Raw genomic sequence first — 16,442 nt, forward strand, 5'->3', positions numbered from 1 at the left:
TGCGCGCGCAGAGGCTGTTTCCTGCGGTGGCTCGAGACGCGCTCGCCAAACTGCGCCTGCGCCCTTCGGCCCACAGGCTGCCCGGGCCGCCATTTGTAACGGCTGTTGTGGGAGAGGAGTGGGGGGTGGGGGGGTGTTCATTTGGGTCAGGCGGGCTCAATGGCGCGTGGGGAGGCGGCGACTGCGCGGGTTATTGAAAAACATACACGTAATGTCCCCAAAAGCCTTGCAATCAGAGGAATGGGTGTGAAGGGGGAGCCTTGCCAGGCTGCAGACAGGGGAGCCCCCCAGGAGATCCGGCTTTCCCAGTGGATCCCTTCCTCTTCATGCATTGCCCTGATTGGCTTGACTAGGATTTCTTGGATGAGAAATCCACGAAATCACACTGGGGTGCAACTGCCAAGCCCAATCGCCCTTCGCAGCACTAACTAAGGCAGTGTTTCTCAACCTTGGTAACTTGAAGATGTCCGGACTTCAACTCCCAGAATTCCCCAGCCAGCGAATGCTGGCTGGGGAATTCTGGGAGTTGAAGTCCGGACATCTTCAAGTTGCCACGGTTGAGAAACACTGAACTAAGGGGACTCCAAAAGAACAACATCTTGGCTTAGCCCAAGGGGGGTTCCGACCTTTTAAAGACTTCAACTCCCAGAATTCCCCATCCGACTCCCAGAATTCCCCAGCCACGAATAAGGCAGCAATACAAAAAGCGGGTTGCTAGGCAGGTTTGCAATAGGCCTCCCTTGGTACGGGCTTAGCACATGATGGGGACCCAACCTTTCCCGTTTTCACCCAGTTCTTCAACAGTTGGGAGAAGTTGCCACAAAGGGGTTAAAAAGTCCATTATGGAGAAAGCTGGACGGATCTCATGATGCCAGTAATTAAACGGTTCTCCCTCCCCTTAGAAGTGCTGAAGCGATTCTACCAAGGGAGAACACTCTGTTGCACCACAAAAACAATCCAGAAACACGAGAACGGTAAAAGGTGTAGTCATCTCTGTGACAGCAACAACAAAACCTGAACGGCTCTCCCGTCTTTTTCTCAATAAAATTTTATTTTTATTTTTATTATTTTTCTACAAAACAGGTTGCATGTTTGAGGTCACATTTGGCAGTTGGACACCAGCTATGGGTAATTTCAGACAAGCCACAGGAAAACATGGTTTTAGTGTTAGATGATGATGATTCTCTAAGACTTGTTTTTTGGGGGAGACACAAGGATTAGGAAATCTGTCAGATTGGCCTCCACAATGCTGCCTTTCATTCATCGACTTCCTCTCTGGCGGGTGTTTATGAAACCCCCAACCAAACTTTAAAGGTAAAGGTTCCCTTTGCACATATGTGCTAGTCGTTCCCGAATCTAGGGGGCAGTGCTCATTATCCGTTTCAACGCTAAAGAGCCAGCGCTGTCCGAAGAAGTCTCCGTGGTCATGCGGCTGGCATGAATCAACACTGAAAGCGCATGGAACGCTGTTCCCTTCTCACCAAAGGTGGCCCCTATTTTTCTCCTTGCATTTTTTTTACGTGCTTTCGAGCTGCTAGTTGGAAGAAGCTGGGACAAGTCATGGGAGCTCACTCCGTTACACGGCGCTAGAGATTCGAACCGCCGACCTTTCTGATCGACAAGCTCAGCATCTTAGCCTCTGCATCCCTACAACCAAACTTTAGGTCATTATTTTTTAAAAATTGCTTGGTGCCTTGTTTTTATCACCTTGTTCTAGCTGGGTAGAGAAATTCCACCCTAGAACAAGACATTGTATGTTTGCTGCTATCTAAAGCAGTGTTTCTCAACCTTGGCCACTTGAAGATGTCTGGACTTCAACTCCCAGAATTCCCCAGCCAGCATTCGCTGGCTGGGGAATTCTGGGAGTTGAAGTCCAGACATCTTCAAGTGACCAAGGTTGAGAAACACTGATCTAAAGGAAATTTTAACACTAGATAAGGATTACATTTTTGTAATCTTCTGAATTAGAAGTGACTAATGCTCAGCTTCCCCTTTGATGCTCTGCCCCCCCCCCCTGGTGAAGCCCCCATGTTATATCACTCCCAATTTTACCCCCATCCCAGCTCCGGAAAAGATATCTCTATTTATACCTCTCTATTCAATACTGCCCCAACAGCTTGGCTTTTCACCAATGGCAAAGATCCACGAGTACAAAAAAACACACACCAAACCGGATATTGAGAATAGATGGTGCCCAAATTGAAATATTTTCCTTTCCTTTTCTTTCCAGCACAGTTGGCATGTATGTTTTACAAAGCAATTATGTTTGAGTGAAGGGCCTGGGACACCAATTTTTGAAAGGACCTGCAAGTAGATTTTTCTAAGGGCAAGACATCTTTTTTATTTCATGCAGCTGGTTCCAGTCCGACCTGGCACAACAATCGAATGCGAAAGGCCAGGGAAAACAGGGAAATGAGCCATTCCCACAAGAATGGGAGCGCCTCCAAATCAACCACCTTTTAAAAGCTTGGGGCTTGAAGAAGCAACCGGAATAGCCACGTCTTAGCCTCGTTTGCTCGTCCGAATGGGTTTTTGACACTTGTCCAAGCCTGGATCGAGGCACTTGGGAAGGGCTAATGCAGGGACCACCGACCCCCCACCAGATTTCAAGCCGCGGTTGGGTTGGGTTTCACACGGCAACAGAAGCCAGCCTCGCTCGGCAAAGCGTGAAGCGAAGACCCCCCGAAATGCCCCCAAGGCTGCGACCTGCCAACCAGCCGCAGGGGTGCCCGGGGGGGGGGGGTTCTCCCAGCAGAGGCGGCACTGCCCGGGAAGTAACGAGGCTCCGCGCCTTTGGGGGCAGCAGAAGCTGCGGAGGCACGGGGCGTTGGGCTTGGCTCCAAGCGGGCAGGAGGCGTCTCGGAGCGGGCGCAGCCCGATCCTACCAAGGGTCCCGATCCCGGAGGAGATCGCCTCTCAGGTCGCAGTTGCGGATCCCCCAAATCGGGAGGAGAAGATCCGGAGGCCCGCGGAAGCAAAAACGGGGACCCGTCTCGCTACTCCGCGGAGCCCCACGAGCGAGCCCGACCCACGTCCACCTCCCTCCCTCCCCGCGACCCCTTTGCGGAGAGGAGCAGCAGCCGCCGCCGCCGCGTTGTCCCTGGCTCGCCCCTTCCCCCGCCTGCCAATCATCCTTCCCCCCCCCACCCCCAACAAGGCCCTGGGAGCGCCGCCCGGGCTCCCCGCCCTGCCTGCCGCAGCGCGTCTCCCCGCCCCCTATGCAAATCTCGGCATAATCGGCAGCCAACGGGAGGCCGCCCGGGGTCACGTGCGCGCCCTCGCCCCGCCCCCGAGGGCGGCGGCGGCGGCGGCCGAAGCCAGGGAGCGAGCGAGCCGAAGTTGGGAGCCGCTCAGTGACTCCCGGCGGCCGGAGCGGAGGGTCGCCCAGGCGGGAGCGCTGGCAGGGGCGGGCAGGGGAGGCCGGCCGGAGCAAGGAGCGGGCCAGCGCGTCGGAGGAAAAAGAAGAAGAGGAGGAGGGGAGGAGGAGGAGGAGGCGAGGCGTCTTGCCCCTCCGTCACCGGGGCGCCTTCGCCTCGGCCGCCGCCGCCGCCGCCGGGCTCTCGCGGACCATGCCGATCCTCCTTTTCCTCATAGACACGTCCGCCTCCATGAACCAGCGGGCGTATCTGGGCACCAGCTACCTGGACGTGGCCAAGGGCGCCGTCGAGCTCTTCATGAAGGTGGGGCCCGGGCCTGCCTGCCTGACGCGCGTCCCGCAAGCACGTTCACACAGTTCACACCGACCCCCCCTCCTCCTCAACGCGTGTCGGCTCCCCTCCCCACCTCAGAGCGCGCCCCCCTCCTCATCTCACTCTCTTTTCTCTCCCTCCCCTTCTCTCTCTCTCCCCCCCCCCCGCAGCTGAGGGCCCGAGACCCGGCCAGCCGCGGCGACAGGTACATGCTGGTCACCTTCGACGAGGCGCCTTATTGCATCAAGGTAAGCGGGGGTGGTGGGAGGGGAGGGGGAGAAGAGGAGGAGGGGGGGCAGCAGCAGCAGCAGCCCCTTCCCTCGCCCCCTCCTCCTCTTCCTCCTCCTCCTCCCCCAACCCGATGGGGGAGGCGCAGCCCGACCGCCCGCCTGCCTCTGCGAAGATGGCGGCGGACATTTTGCTTTTGTATGGAGGCGGCGGCGGAGAGCGAGCGAGGAGCGAGCCAGAGAGAGGCACGCTGAGGGCGCTGCTGAGATGGAGGAGGAGGAGGAGGAGGAGAAGAGCCGGCCCGCCCGCCCGACGCCCCACCACGCGGCGGCCCTCCTCCTCCTCCTTTGCCTCCCCCCCTCCCTCCGCCGGGGGAGGACGGGGGGGTTGCCGTTCCCAGGCACACGCGGAGCCGTTCACACGACCCTCCCTTGCGCACACACACACACACACACACACTCTGACACACACACACACACACACTGACACACACACAGGAGCAGGGAGGGGCTGCCTGGGGGAGGAAGGGTGCATGGGGGGGTTTTCTCCCTGGGAGGGGGGGCCCTCTGAAGGTCACCTGGGTGCAGAGGATGCCCAAAAGGCAGGTATGGTTGGAGGTCTCCAGGTTCTGGAACTCAGCCTTCCGTCGTAAAATGAGGATCCCAAAGGCTTTGGGATAGTAGAGCCAAGGTGGCGCAGTGGTTAAATGCAGCACTGCAGGCTACTGCTAGATCAGCAGGTCAGCGGTTCAAATCCCACCAGGCTCAGGGTTGACTCAGCCTTCCATCCTTCCGAGGTGGGTAAAATGAGGACCCAGATTGTTGTTGGGGGCGATATGCTGACTCTCTGTAAACCGCTTAGAGAGGCCTGAAAGGCCTATGAAGCGGTATATAAGTCTACTGCTATTGCTATTGCTTTGGAGTGTTGGGGGGGGGGCAAACTGTAGAGGGGGCTGGAAAGCAGTGAGAAGTGGTAGAGAAGTCTTAAGGGCTGTTCGATTCTCCCTCCTCTCTCTTTTTTGGCCACTGCAGAGCTATATTCAGTCTACATAATAATGATAGTAGCAATAATATAATCATCTGGTCTCCGGACGCAATTCAAGGTGTTGGTTATCACCTTTAAAGCCCCTACATGGCTCAGGGCCAGCGTATCTGCGAGACCGCCTACTGCCATGCACCTCCCAACGGCCGATAAGATCCCACAGGGTGGGCCTCCTTCGGATACCATCAGCCAGACAGTGTCGGCTGGCCGGCTACCGGAGGAGAGCCTTCTCTGTGGCTGCTCCGACCTGTGGAACCAGCTACCCCCAGAGGTCCGGACCATACCCACCCTCATGGCCTTCAGAAAAGCTGTTAAAACCTGGCTGTTCCGGCAGGCCTGGGGCTGTTGACCTTATTGTTGAGGTCCAGCCCCGATTAGAAATGTTATGTATGTTGGGAATTTTTAAATTATTCTTTTATTTTGCTTTCTTTTTTTCTCTCTCTATGTAAGCCGCCCAGAGTCCTCTGGGATTGGGCGGCCTAGAAATTTAAAATAATAATAATAATAATCATCATCATCAGCATCATAGGTCCTTGCTAAGGGCTCCATAGGTAGACAAAAGTGCCAAACCCAGTCTGAACATCTGGCCGACTATGTGGTGGTGAATAATAATTACAGTAATAGTAATAATAGATAATTGTAGCCGCCCTAGGAAGAGGAGCCACCAGAGTTCATCAGGACTTCACTTTCTTCCGGCTTCATTGCTTCTCTACGTGTCCCCACACCTTTTGTTTATTTTAATCCCACCTTTATTTTTATAAATTACTCAAGGCAGCACACCTATCCAATGCACCTGTTTCCCCCCATCCTGTGAAGTTTTTTGGCCTGAGAGAGAGGGGGAGTGGGCCAAAGTCGGCCAGCAGACTTTCATGAGTTAGGCAGGACTAGAATTCACCGTCTCCTAGGGATTAGCCCAGCGTCACCCAGCCTTTCATGCCTAAGGTGCAACTAGATTTCTCAAGTCACCTGGTGATTGGCCCAAAGTCAGTCAGCCATCTTTGTTTACCTAAGCTAGGACTAAAACTCACCCATCTCTTTCTACTCTCTCCTAGACGAAACACATGAACCAGTATTCCTTCCCTCACATATCTTTGTGGTGTCCCTTGCTGGATTCATACAAAACACAGGGTTCTTTATCTGTTCCCCTCAAGCATCTCCATTGAGCCTCTATGGAAGGCATCTCCTCCTCACTGTGGCTTAAGACAGAGGGCTCCAGATGGGGAAAGCTTGACTTGTAGATTTTAAAAAAATCCAAAACTTTATCTGACCTATTTTTCCCAGAAGGTGTCTTTTCATCGTGCTTGTTAAACAGCAACACCTTTATCATAAAAGCACACAATAAAAATGCATTTTCAATAAGGCTTCCTACAGATGCTTGGAAGGATAATCTGCCTTTTGTGCCAGGGTACAGTTTCTTGATACGATAGTTTTTGCCTTGAATTTTGCCCTTCCCCACTTCATCTACCACCCTAAATTCTGAAATGAAGAAGGATGACTCTTAAAATTGTGTTAAATTACATTTTAAATCAGTCCTAATCTCCAGATAGAGGCCTATTTTATCTTTACAGGGCCATCAAGCACCTGTACACAGAATAACCTGTCTCCCATCTTCCTTTCCACATCCTTCACTTCCAGAGAGTAATTGCATTGGGGCATGAGGCCTTCTCCATCTCCTCTGGTAGCCAGCGGATTCATTAACAGAGGGAAGGAGGTGACTTTCCTTTCCCTTACCTCTGTCATATTTTCCTTTTGGCAGGGTCCTAAAGGCTTGAGGCTTGTTTCTGGGAAAGTTCTTCAGTTCCTTCTCCTCCTCCCAATTTCCTTGTTGCTAATCCTACCTCGATCTGCATAAACAGAAATGGCTCGTCACGCACTTCAGTCTTAAGTACTGTGAATGAATTCCTTTCAGTTTCCTCGATTGAAGATCAGCTGTAAAGTTTGCTTCCCCTTTCTGAGAAAAGGGTTCCCCTGCTAGGAGCCCATTTCTCACCTTCATTCTTACACAAAGCTTAAAATCTGCTTGCGTTGCAATGAGGCCTCTGATAAAAAGTGATTCTCAAGGGCTGCAATACTGCCCGTTGGCCACATCTCCAAAGAACCAAAGCGAAACAATTTGTCTGGTAGCATTTTCAAAACCTTTAAAACTCTGGACCTGTGCAGTAAGAGCAAATGGAATCTGAACTGAACTGACAATTTATCCTTAATTCCTTAACAGGGTGCAGAAGCCCATTCCTTTCGCTTGTCTACTGTGAATTGATCAGGAAATGGTAAAAAAAAATAATCCCATTTTCTTCTGACACCACTGAGGAGAAGATTTTGTCTTTTGCGTCTTTTCGCCTTGCCTCCAGAGAAAACAATTTTCTCTGTATCCTTAAGCCTTGCTTCAAGCAACTAGGAGTGCCCGTTGTTACAATTTCAGCTACAGTTGTCCATCTGTTTGTTATTTCCTTAATGCAAACATGTTGAAAATGTATCCAGGAATAATTGTCCCTGTCAGTAGCTCTCTTCGAAATACCACTCTGAGAGTTCTTGAGTTCTTCATCGTTCTTCAGAAACGATTTGTTAATCTTTTGTCAGCCAGAAATTAAGACCGGAATTAGTCAAAAGGGACACCTGTCATTCTGGAAACAGTATATATATATGTTGTATTTGGGCTGATAAATAAATAAAGGGAGACTAGTATAGATCTATTTCAAGCTATTTAGCTCTCATCAGCTAGCCATACCCTTACTGGGATTCGAACCTGTGCTGTATTGCATCTTAGGCAGATGTGTTAACCACTAAGCCACAGAGTTCGACTCCTTATCAGCTAAGCCAGGGTGAAAGGTATCTATTTAAAGTTACAACCCCCGGTATGCCCAAATATGGGAGGAAGTTCACTACAATTTGTAGTTTTCAGAAGTTTTCACTATCATTTGCGTTGTTATTTTTACAGCCGTTCTTCCATCTTTCAAGAAGAATTGAGAGTCAGAAAAAGTGAGTTGCTCAGGGCCACCTACTGGCCCCCCTGGCTGAAGTTGGGGAACCAAGGGATGCGTTTCTACTTTTCCCTGGAAACAAGACGCACTTTAAAAAAGTACAATCAGCTCCCTTAAAACATGGAAAAGACCTCAGTCACACTCTCCTTTTCTTGCCCACGTTCTTAAACAGTCCTCTTTCACTTTGCTTTGCACCAGTTCTTCCTAACTTGAGGCTTCTAGCGATCTCCCAGTACTCCAAAAGATACTGAAGTGTCACTTTTTGCCCCAGATTAGGTTTGCCAATCCTGTAATTAGGATTGAGAATAAATCACTCGCAAAGCCTGTTACAAAGTCTCTGGCGCTGTTGGCGGTGGGGAATAGAAGAAAAATACCAAACATGAACAGACTTACAGAGACAAAATCATAATTAGTTGCCGAGGATACTACACTACATATTAATCGTGGTCCTGCAGCCGCGTTATTGAAAGAAGTGAAGCAGAAGACGTAAAAAGCTAGCGCTGATGATGTTACCTAGTTGGGTCATGAAAAGTCTGCAAGAAAAAAAAACAAAAAACGAGCTCGGAGAGCACCATGGCTTAACTCTGAGCTACACATATTCTATCAGATGTAAAGGCTTTATTTGGGCTTGGCGATGTAGGTAGCCAATAGGTATGTAATCTCTAACCATTCCCCAAAGATTTTTTCCCCATTGCTTCCTCAGCCACTTGAGTTGAGTGCAAATGTTACTGTTGCATGCTGATAGCTAACCTTTTAAGAAGGATAACTTCAAAACTAACCAGTAAGAGAAGGAGATCAACTTCAGTTTTTTTTCATAAGACCTCCATTTCTCAAGTAAAGTGTTCAGTTACATTGGGTGGGCTATAAAGAGCAGTGATCCTTAAGAAAGGAATGTAATTGATGGCCGATTGCAGGCTTATCGGGAACGTTGCAAAAGTACCAACTGTTCCCTTCTTTCTTGTCTGGCCCCGTGATGATCTTTGGCCCGTGGGGACACAGGAAGGGTCTCCATTCAGACCAGTCCACATAGAGGGTTCGATTTGCCGCTGAGCTCTCAAATAGCGCCATGGAGTTCCATCTTCTGAGAAACCCCTCAAAACAGATCTGTAACCATCCTCTTTATTTTGATGAGTTGAGACAACACTTCTCAACATGGCGAAAAGCCGCTTAGCTTCTGCTCCTAGGTTCTGCTCTTCAGTTCATTTTTTAACACACGAGTTTTGTCTCATAGAAATGGAGTACCCTGTATTTTGAAGGCTGTTTGGATTTTAAGAGCTGTTGGGCAAATCCTACGTCATAAAGAAGCGTTCGGAAAGCACCCCCCCCCCCCCAATCTTCGTTTTCTTGAATTCACTATCCGCTTGCGCCAAAGAGTCTACAATCTCTACCAAACTTTGGAACCTCCCAGCAATCGAAATTCAACATTGCAGTGCAGCATTGGTCTCTCTGAGTGATCTTACATCCCTGTGAGAGTTAGATAGAATTTTAAAACGCATATAGGGGGGAAAAAATACCAGTATCTCTTGAATTGTCCTTCCGCCCTACATTGCCTGAATAGGAAAATAATCCTTTGGTAGTTTTCTCCAGATGGAAGTAATCCATGGTCTTGAAACTTCTCTCTCTGGTTGAAGCTCTCTTTCTTTCTTTCTTTTCTTCTCCTCCCTGTGGAATATTGTCTTTTTGGTGGGCTGCTTCCAAATTTGAAAAGTTGGACGAAACTTTTAAAATGGGGATGGAAACAGGTCTCGCAGAAAAATGCCTACAGATAACCCTTAGCAGTTCATGGCAGAGAAATAGAGGGGTCCGTGGAAGAAATCTCACAGTTTAACCGGTCACCAGAAACCCATCTGAAGGCCTTAGCAGAGGTTAACAATGGAGGGAGCAACCGAGACATCTGCCTTTGGTGGCATATCATTGTGCCAGCGCAAACTTGTGCATGTAATGCTCTGACCTGGCTTGGGTTCACACCTCTGGGCCTTCCTACGTCATCTGTTGCTCCGAAGTGCTGGCTGCTGGCAAGGCTTGTTCTGGCTAGCCTCTCCGGATCTTGTCATCGGAAAGTTTCTCTTGACTCTCTAATCAGGATGACTCTCTTGTTTCTTTTTTCCAAAACTGCTGGCATTCACATGCCTCAAAATGGAGTAGACATTCTTTTTTTAAAAAAACGTTTTTTATTTTTATTCTCATATATAGTTACAAGTATACATTCACATAGCTGTTATTCTTATTTATCACTTTTACATATTTGTTTTTCCATATAAAAAGGTTAAAATACACCTGGGTTGCTTTCCTTACCATCCCATACACCTATTTTGTATTCTCACCACCCTAATTTTTCTTTTCTTTTTTCCCTCCCGCGCTTCTCTACTTCCTCCTCTCCTTCCCTTGCCTCTCTTCCTCTTCCCCCTCCTACCCTCTCTTCTCTTTCTATCCCTTCCCTCCCTCTTCTTTCTTCCTTCTCTCCCTTTCCTCTCTTCTCTCTTCCTTTCCTTTTCTGTGGTTGTGGTGATCTCTTTTCAACTGTCATCTAGTATATTTTCGGGACGGTATTCTCGCAAACCCTGTTATAATTTTACGCTTATCCTTTCCTTTTTCCTTTTCTTCACTATCATGCCCTAACTTTTTTTTTTTAATGGAGTAGACATTCTTGATGTAAGTGGCAGCTGAAAATGGAATCTTTTTTCGAACACAAAGCAGACTCTGTCAAGTGTGACCAATTTGGGGAGTTTCGTAACTCCTCCAAAATGCATGCCTTCATACTTGTAAAAGTTGTGGCATCAGAAATAATAGTGAGTTGCGAGCCATTGTTTAAACTCGGGAGCCCTCAGATGTGGGATTGCATGTGGACTCCCTTGGTGGAATTAGTGATAGTCCAGGAATAAATTCACATCACAGAGTGAATTTTGAAAAAGGGCTTTGGGAGAAGCATTTCTTAACGTCTGGAGAGAACAATTTAGCCATCTCCGGACACTTCAGCAAAACATGTTAATTTTAGTGTCCTTTACACCTTTATAACACCTGGCCAGGGACAGTTCTAAAAATAAAAGTAGGGCAACTATAGAATTGGAATAATAAGATAAAAATAAATTTAACTTGATAGAATACATTTTAAATACCTTGTCAAATCTGAGGCTGGGTGGGAGGGGAGGTACCGAAAAGGCTAATATTCTGCAGCCTCTTCAGACACTGCAGTATTTATTTTTGAGAACTATATATGACTTTTATCTATATTAGCTTCCTGAAAGCTCAGTTTTGCCTGCCTCAAGAATTTAATGCACACACATTTACTTTTATGGCTGCTTGAGAAGATTAAAGGACAGTACTAAATTTAACCGGAGCAAGGGTTTGGACTAGAAGACCTCCAAGGTCCCTTCCAACTCTTACTCTGTTCTGCTCTAAATGTTGGTTTCCTGAGGAGCAGAAAAATTATCTTTTAGGTTTTAGAAACATGATCTGTGTTTGCCTAGCACTTTAAAAAAAAATAATGTTCTCAATAATGTTCTTCTCAATCTCATCACCAGGTGTGTTGGGGTTCTCTGCAGTTAGCAACCTGTGGGGACAGTTAAACCTTTCATCATAAATGTGGTTTTCCTGATCCCTCCCTCCCTCCCTCCCTCCCTAATAAATTTAAGTTCTGAGAATAACTTTCTGGGTACCAGGAAACAGAACCAGCCCTCAGGCATTGTGGAATAGCGGCTCTTCCAGCAAATGCAGATGGATTCCTTGGGATATACTGTCTTCTAACAGTTGTGCAGGATCCAATCTGGGCCGGTCACTGAGACCGCAGCTTTTGTCTTCTGAGCTTTCGGATTCGTACTGGAGCATCTTCAGACCATGAATCCAGAAGATCTGGTCCCAGTGACCGCCGGCTCTGATTGGATGCTGCCACATTATCCTGAGACAAATAGTTTTGCCGTCGTTCCAGCCGTTCCCAAATCACTGATTTTGGACAAGGAGGGAAGGAAATTCAACAAAGTTGTTTCTACATAAGGGAAGAAAAAAATGTTATCAGGTCTAATGTATTAAATGCAGCCCTTTAGTGGTGAACATTAAGAGCAGAAACTACACAAAGGGTAGCCCACTCGTCTGTGACCATTCCTAGCAAGTGAAGGTAGTCCTTGATTTAGAAACACAATGGAGCCCCAAATTTCTGTCACTAAGTGAGACAGTTGAGTTTTTTCCTCCTTTTATAACCTTTCTAGCCACAGTTCAGTTAGTAACATAGTTATAAAACGAATCTACCTCGCCCATTGACTGTGCTTGTCGGAAGGTGATGGCAAATCGGGACTCTGCAAACGTCGTAAATACGAGTTTGGTTGCCCAAGTCACCTTTTTTGAGTGCCATGGTAACTTGGAATGGTCACTAAACAAGTGGTTATAAGTCAAGGACCACCAGTATAGAAAGCCTTCAAAAGGAGATTGCTGTTAGATCAAACCGTCCATCAAACCATCCAAAATCATTGCTTATGAGCCAGTCTGGACACACTTGAGTGTGTTTAAAAAAAATGAGAGCCAAAGACGGAATTTCTTGCCCACAGTTCATGGTAGAATCTTTTCAGCTGGACTATCTCGGGTTAAATCCTTCGTTGATGTTAATTTGTTTGCAGAGAGGGAACACCTCCCTTAACACCTCTTCAACAGGTCCTTCTGCTCTTCTCTCTCTGACCTTTGGAAGCGTGATGTGGAAGGCTTCCATTGTTCCTCGAATTAGCTGCCATGGCGGTGTGTGTCTCCATTGGGGTGTGGCGATTTTTTTAATGAAGGGTTGAGAAACTTGGCTTGCAAGTTTTCAAAGAGCACCGTGTCCATGGCAATTTATAATCTTTTTTTTTTTTTTTGGGTGGTGGTGGTGAATTGCTGAGTGCCATCTGATTGATCTAGGGTAGGAGGGTCCAATCTTGGACACTTTTTAAGACCTGTGAGCCGAGGTGGCGCAGTGGTTAGAGTTTAGTACTGCAGGCCACTTCAGCTGACTGTTATCTGCAGTTCGGCGGGTTCAAATCTCACCAGGCTCAAGGTTGACTCAGCCTTCCATCCTTCCGAGGTGGGTGAAATGAGGACCCAGACTGTGGGGGGGGGCGATATGCTGACTCTGTAAACCGCTTAGAGAGGGCTGAAAGCACTATGAAGCGGTATATAAGTCTAACTGCTATTGCTATTGCTATTTCAAAGCCCAGAATTCCCCAGGCAGCTTTGCAAGACCTACCTGGGAAATTCTGGGAGTTGGAAGTCCACAGGTCTTGGCCTAGGGAGATACAGCTGCTTGGAGCATCAAGGCCTAATGAAAAGTGGATCGTCACAAGGCCCAACCATTGCCCTCTGGGATAAAGTGGGTGAGGGAGGTGGGGAGAGAACCTTTCCCTGGCAGTTTGCCGAGTTAATCATGCCATCCCCTCCTTGTTTTTCAGTCTGCCATTCGCAAGGCACACCTCTGTGGTTATTTTTCTCTGTTGGAAGGAACACTTGTTGTCTCTTCCTTTGTAGGGCTCCAGCTTCCAACATGACATTTTGGGACGGGGGGCGGGGGGTTCTTGTCAGGCTGCAGTGGTGGGCTTAGAGGGCTGTTCTTCTATTTAAAAGGGTGAATTATAGTTTGTTTTTCTCGCATAAGGGGTTGATTGTAACAAAAGACAAATAGCTAGCATTGAATACTAGAATAACAAGAGTTGGAAAGGACCTTGGAGGTCTTCTTGTCCCAATCTCCTTCTCGAGCAGGAGATACCTGTACCATTCCAGACAAATGGCTGTCCAGTCTCTTCTTAAAAACCTCCAATGATTAAGATTTAATGGATTTGTATGCCGCCCAATCCCGAAGGACTCTGGGCGGCTTACATAAAAACAATTTTAAAATACTAAAAAAAATTTAAAATACAAAGACAAAGCAAGTGATGGAGCACCCCACAACTTCTAGAATCCTTCCACTGGTTAATTGTTCTCTGGAAATTTCTCCTTAGTTCTAGGTTGCTTCTCTCCTTGATTAGTTTCCATCCGTTGCTTCTCATCCTGCCTTCTGGTGCTCTGGGGAATAGATTGAGCCCCCTCTTGTTTGTAGCAGCCTTGGATCCGGAGTGGCCTACAGTATATCCTGCCTTCATGCATTCATGACTGAGCAAATACAGAAATTATCTGTTCGGAACAAATATTTGGGAGAATGATCTACTGGATTATTTTGCAGGTTATTTGTCGCCTTTTCTGGGAATCTAGGAAGGAGGGAGAAAAGGGAAGTTGGTTCTCTATAAACTCCCCGTCTTCATACCACCTTTCCAGCCGCCGTGGAGGTTGCGTGGCATCATGTAACCTCCCTTGTGTAATATGGTGTACTCGGTGTCAGGTATCCAGAAAGTACGTGATGTATTTAGAATATTGCAAGTAATGAGGCTGTGGTCGCTCAGATTGTTAATAGCTGCAAATATGTAGGCCGAGATGCATTTGTATAAATTTGAATAAACCTGAGCCACCATCTACATATGATATGATCCAGCACCTGAATCACACCACTTCATATCTCTACAGCTGTCATAAAAGGGGTCTTCGGTTTCCCACACTTTTTCCATGGGGGGGGAAAAAAAATAGCAGTAATTTGGTATCACCAGCTTGGAGGTGGAGATGGGTTATTTCTCAAGAGCTACTTTTTGGCTCTTGGCTCTTTTGGCCCCAACAATGTCTGACTGCCCTTAGCATTTCAAGATCCAGCTAAAGTTGGCTAGATTCTGCTCCTTAGCTGGGTGGGCCCTGTACTAAAATGTTAAAAATGGTTTAAAAACGCAAGCTCTATTAATGCGGTCACTGTTTTGCAGTGGATTGCCTAGCTCTTGAAATGAAATTGTACACATTTTTGTATTGAGTTGTTGCCTATATATATGTGTGTGTGTGTGTGTGTGTGTGTGTAGCTGATAAAGCAGGAGAACCTTGTGGCTTAGTGGTTAACACAACTGCTTAATATGTAATACAGCACAGGTTCTAATCCCAGTAAGGGTATGGCTAGCTGATGAGAGCTAAATAGCTTGAAATAGATCTATGTCTCCCTTTATTTATTTATCAGCCCAAATGCATATCTATCTATCTATCTATCTATCTATCTATCTATCTATCTATCTATCTATCTATCTATCTATCTATCTATCTATCTATCTATCTATCTATCTATCTATCTATCCTATCCTATCCTATCCTATCCTATCCTATCCTATCCTATCCTATCCTATCCTATCCTATCCTATCCTATCCTATCCTATCCTATCCTATCCTATCCTATCTAATCTATCTATCTAATCTATCATCTATCTACCTACCTACCTACCTACCTACCTATCAATCTATCATCAATCTATCATCTATCTATCATCTATCATCTATCTATCATCTATCTATCTATCTATCTATCTATCTATCTATCTATCTATCTATCTATCTATCTATCTATCTATCTATCTATCTATCTATCTATCTATCTATCAGATTTCTTTTACAACCCCCGGTATGCCCAAATATGGGAGGAAGTTCACTGCTTCCATTCTCTGTCCTTCGGCTCCTCACAAGAGACCATCCAGGCAGAAATCCAATATTTTTACTGTTGCCTTTTTGTTACATTTTGTTGTATTTGTGCTGATAAAGTCTCCCTTTATTTATTTTTCAGCACAAATACATATACATATACATATACATATACACATACACATATACATATACATATACATATACATATACATATACATATACATATACATATACATATACATATACATATACATATACATATACATATACATATATATATATATATATATATATATATATATATATATATTAGATTTTTTTTACAACCCCTGGTAAGCCCCAGTTATGGGAGGAAGCTAACTGCTTCCATCATCTGTCCTTCGGCTCGTCACAAGAGTCCATCACGACAGAAACCCAATATTTTTTTACTGTTGCCTTTGTTATATTTGTGTTTTTTTATTTGTGCTGATAAATATCAGCACAAATAAAAAAACATATATATATATATATATATATATATATATATATATATATATATATATATATATATATATATATATATATATATATATAGTATTATTATTACTATTAATAGTGTATTAACTTGATTAGTATTTAAACCGAAACAATCTTTTCTGGAGAGTAATGGTTTATCATGCTCCTGGATTTTAAAGTTAATATTTATATATGAGTGTATTTATTTGGTTAGGGAATGAAGTTTTTGTTAAGCACTAATTGCTGCTTTTGTGTTGGGGATATTTTGCTAGTCCCTTAGTGGATCCTTCGTCGGGAGTTTTATTGGGAAAATGTTTTAGACCCAAACACCTAACTTGTCAGATTGGGTATTACAGTAGGGTGGTAAGGAGTTGCAACGCTTCGCTCTCAGTCATGTTTTCTGCTTCTTAAACAGAGCTACGCTTGGAAGATTGTGAGTTGTAGGGTGTGGAGAGATGAGGTCACGGCAGCCACTGAAAAAGCTTGTCTCCTAAATCTTTTGTAATGTTTCCAG

The 16,442-nt window shown here is 46.2% G+C and overlaps 1 protein-coding gene across 3 annotated transcripts in view; it reads left to right on the top strand.

Annotated features, from left to right (window-relative positions):
* Positions 1-3,394: 3,394 nt before the first annotated feature.
* LOC106549434 (integrator complex subunit 6-like) overlaps positions 3,395-16,442 on the top strand; it is a 36,789-nt gene continuing 23,741 nt past the window's right edge. For 2 of the 3 annotated variants that reach the window (XR_015698385.1, XM_087728136.1), the window contains exons 1-2: positions 3,397-3,680; positions 3,860-3,937. Coding sequence is in view for 2 of the 3 variants with exons in the window: in XM_087728136.1 (XP_087584262.1) it covers positions 3,570-3,680; positions 3,860-3,937 (189 nt within the window). In the remaining variant the exon portion in view is untranslated. Of the gene's footprint in view, positions 3,681-3,859; positions 3,938-16,442 lie in introns of all 3 variants that reach the window. The other variant, XM_087728137.1, reaches the window with a different exon arrangement.

The sequence above is a fragment of the Thamnophis sirtalis genome, unplaced genomic scaffold, assembly GCF_051295495.1.
Source record: "Thamnophis sirtalis isolate CommonGarterSnake01/CBP01778 unplaced genomic scaffold, rThaSir2_p1.2 scaffold_13, whole genome shotgun sequence".
Taxonomy (NCBI): Eukaryota; Metazoa; Chordata; class Lepidosauria; order Squamata; family Natricidae; genus Thamnophis; species Thamnophis sirtalis.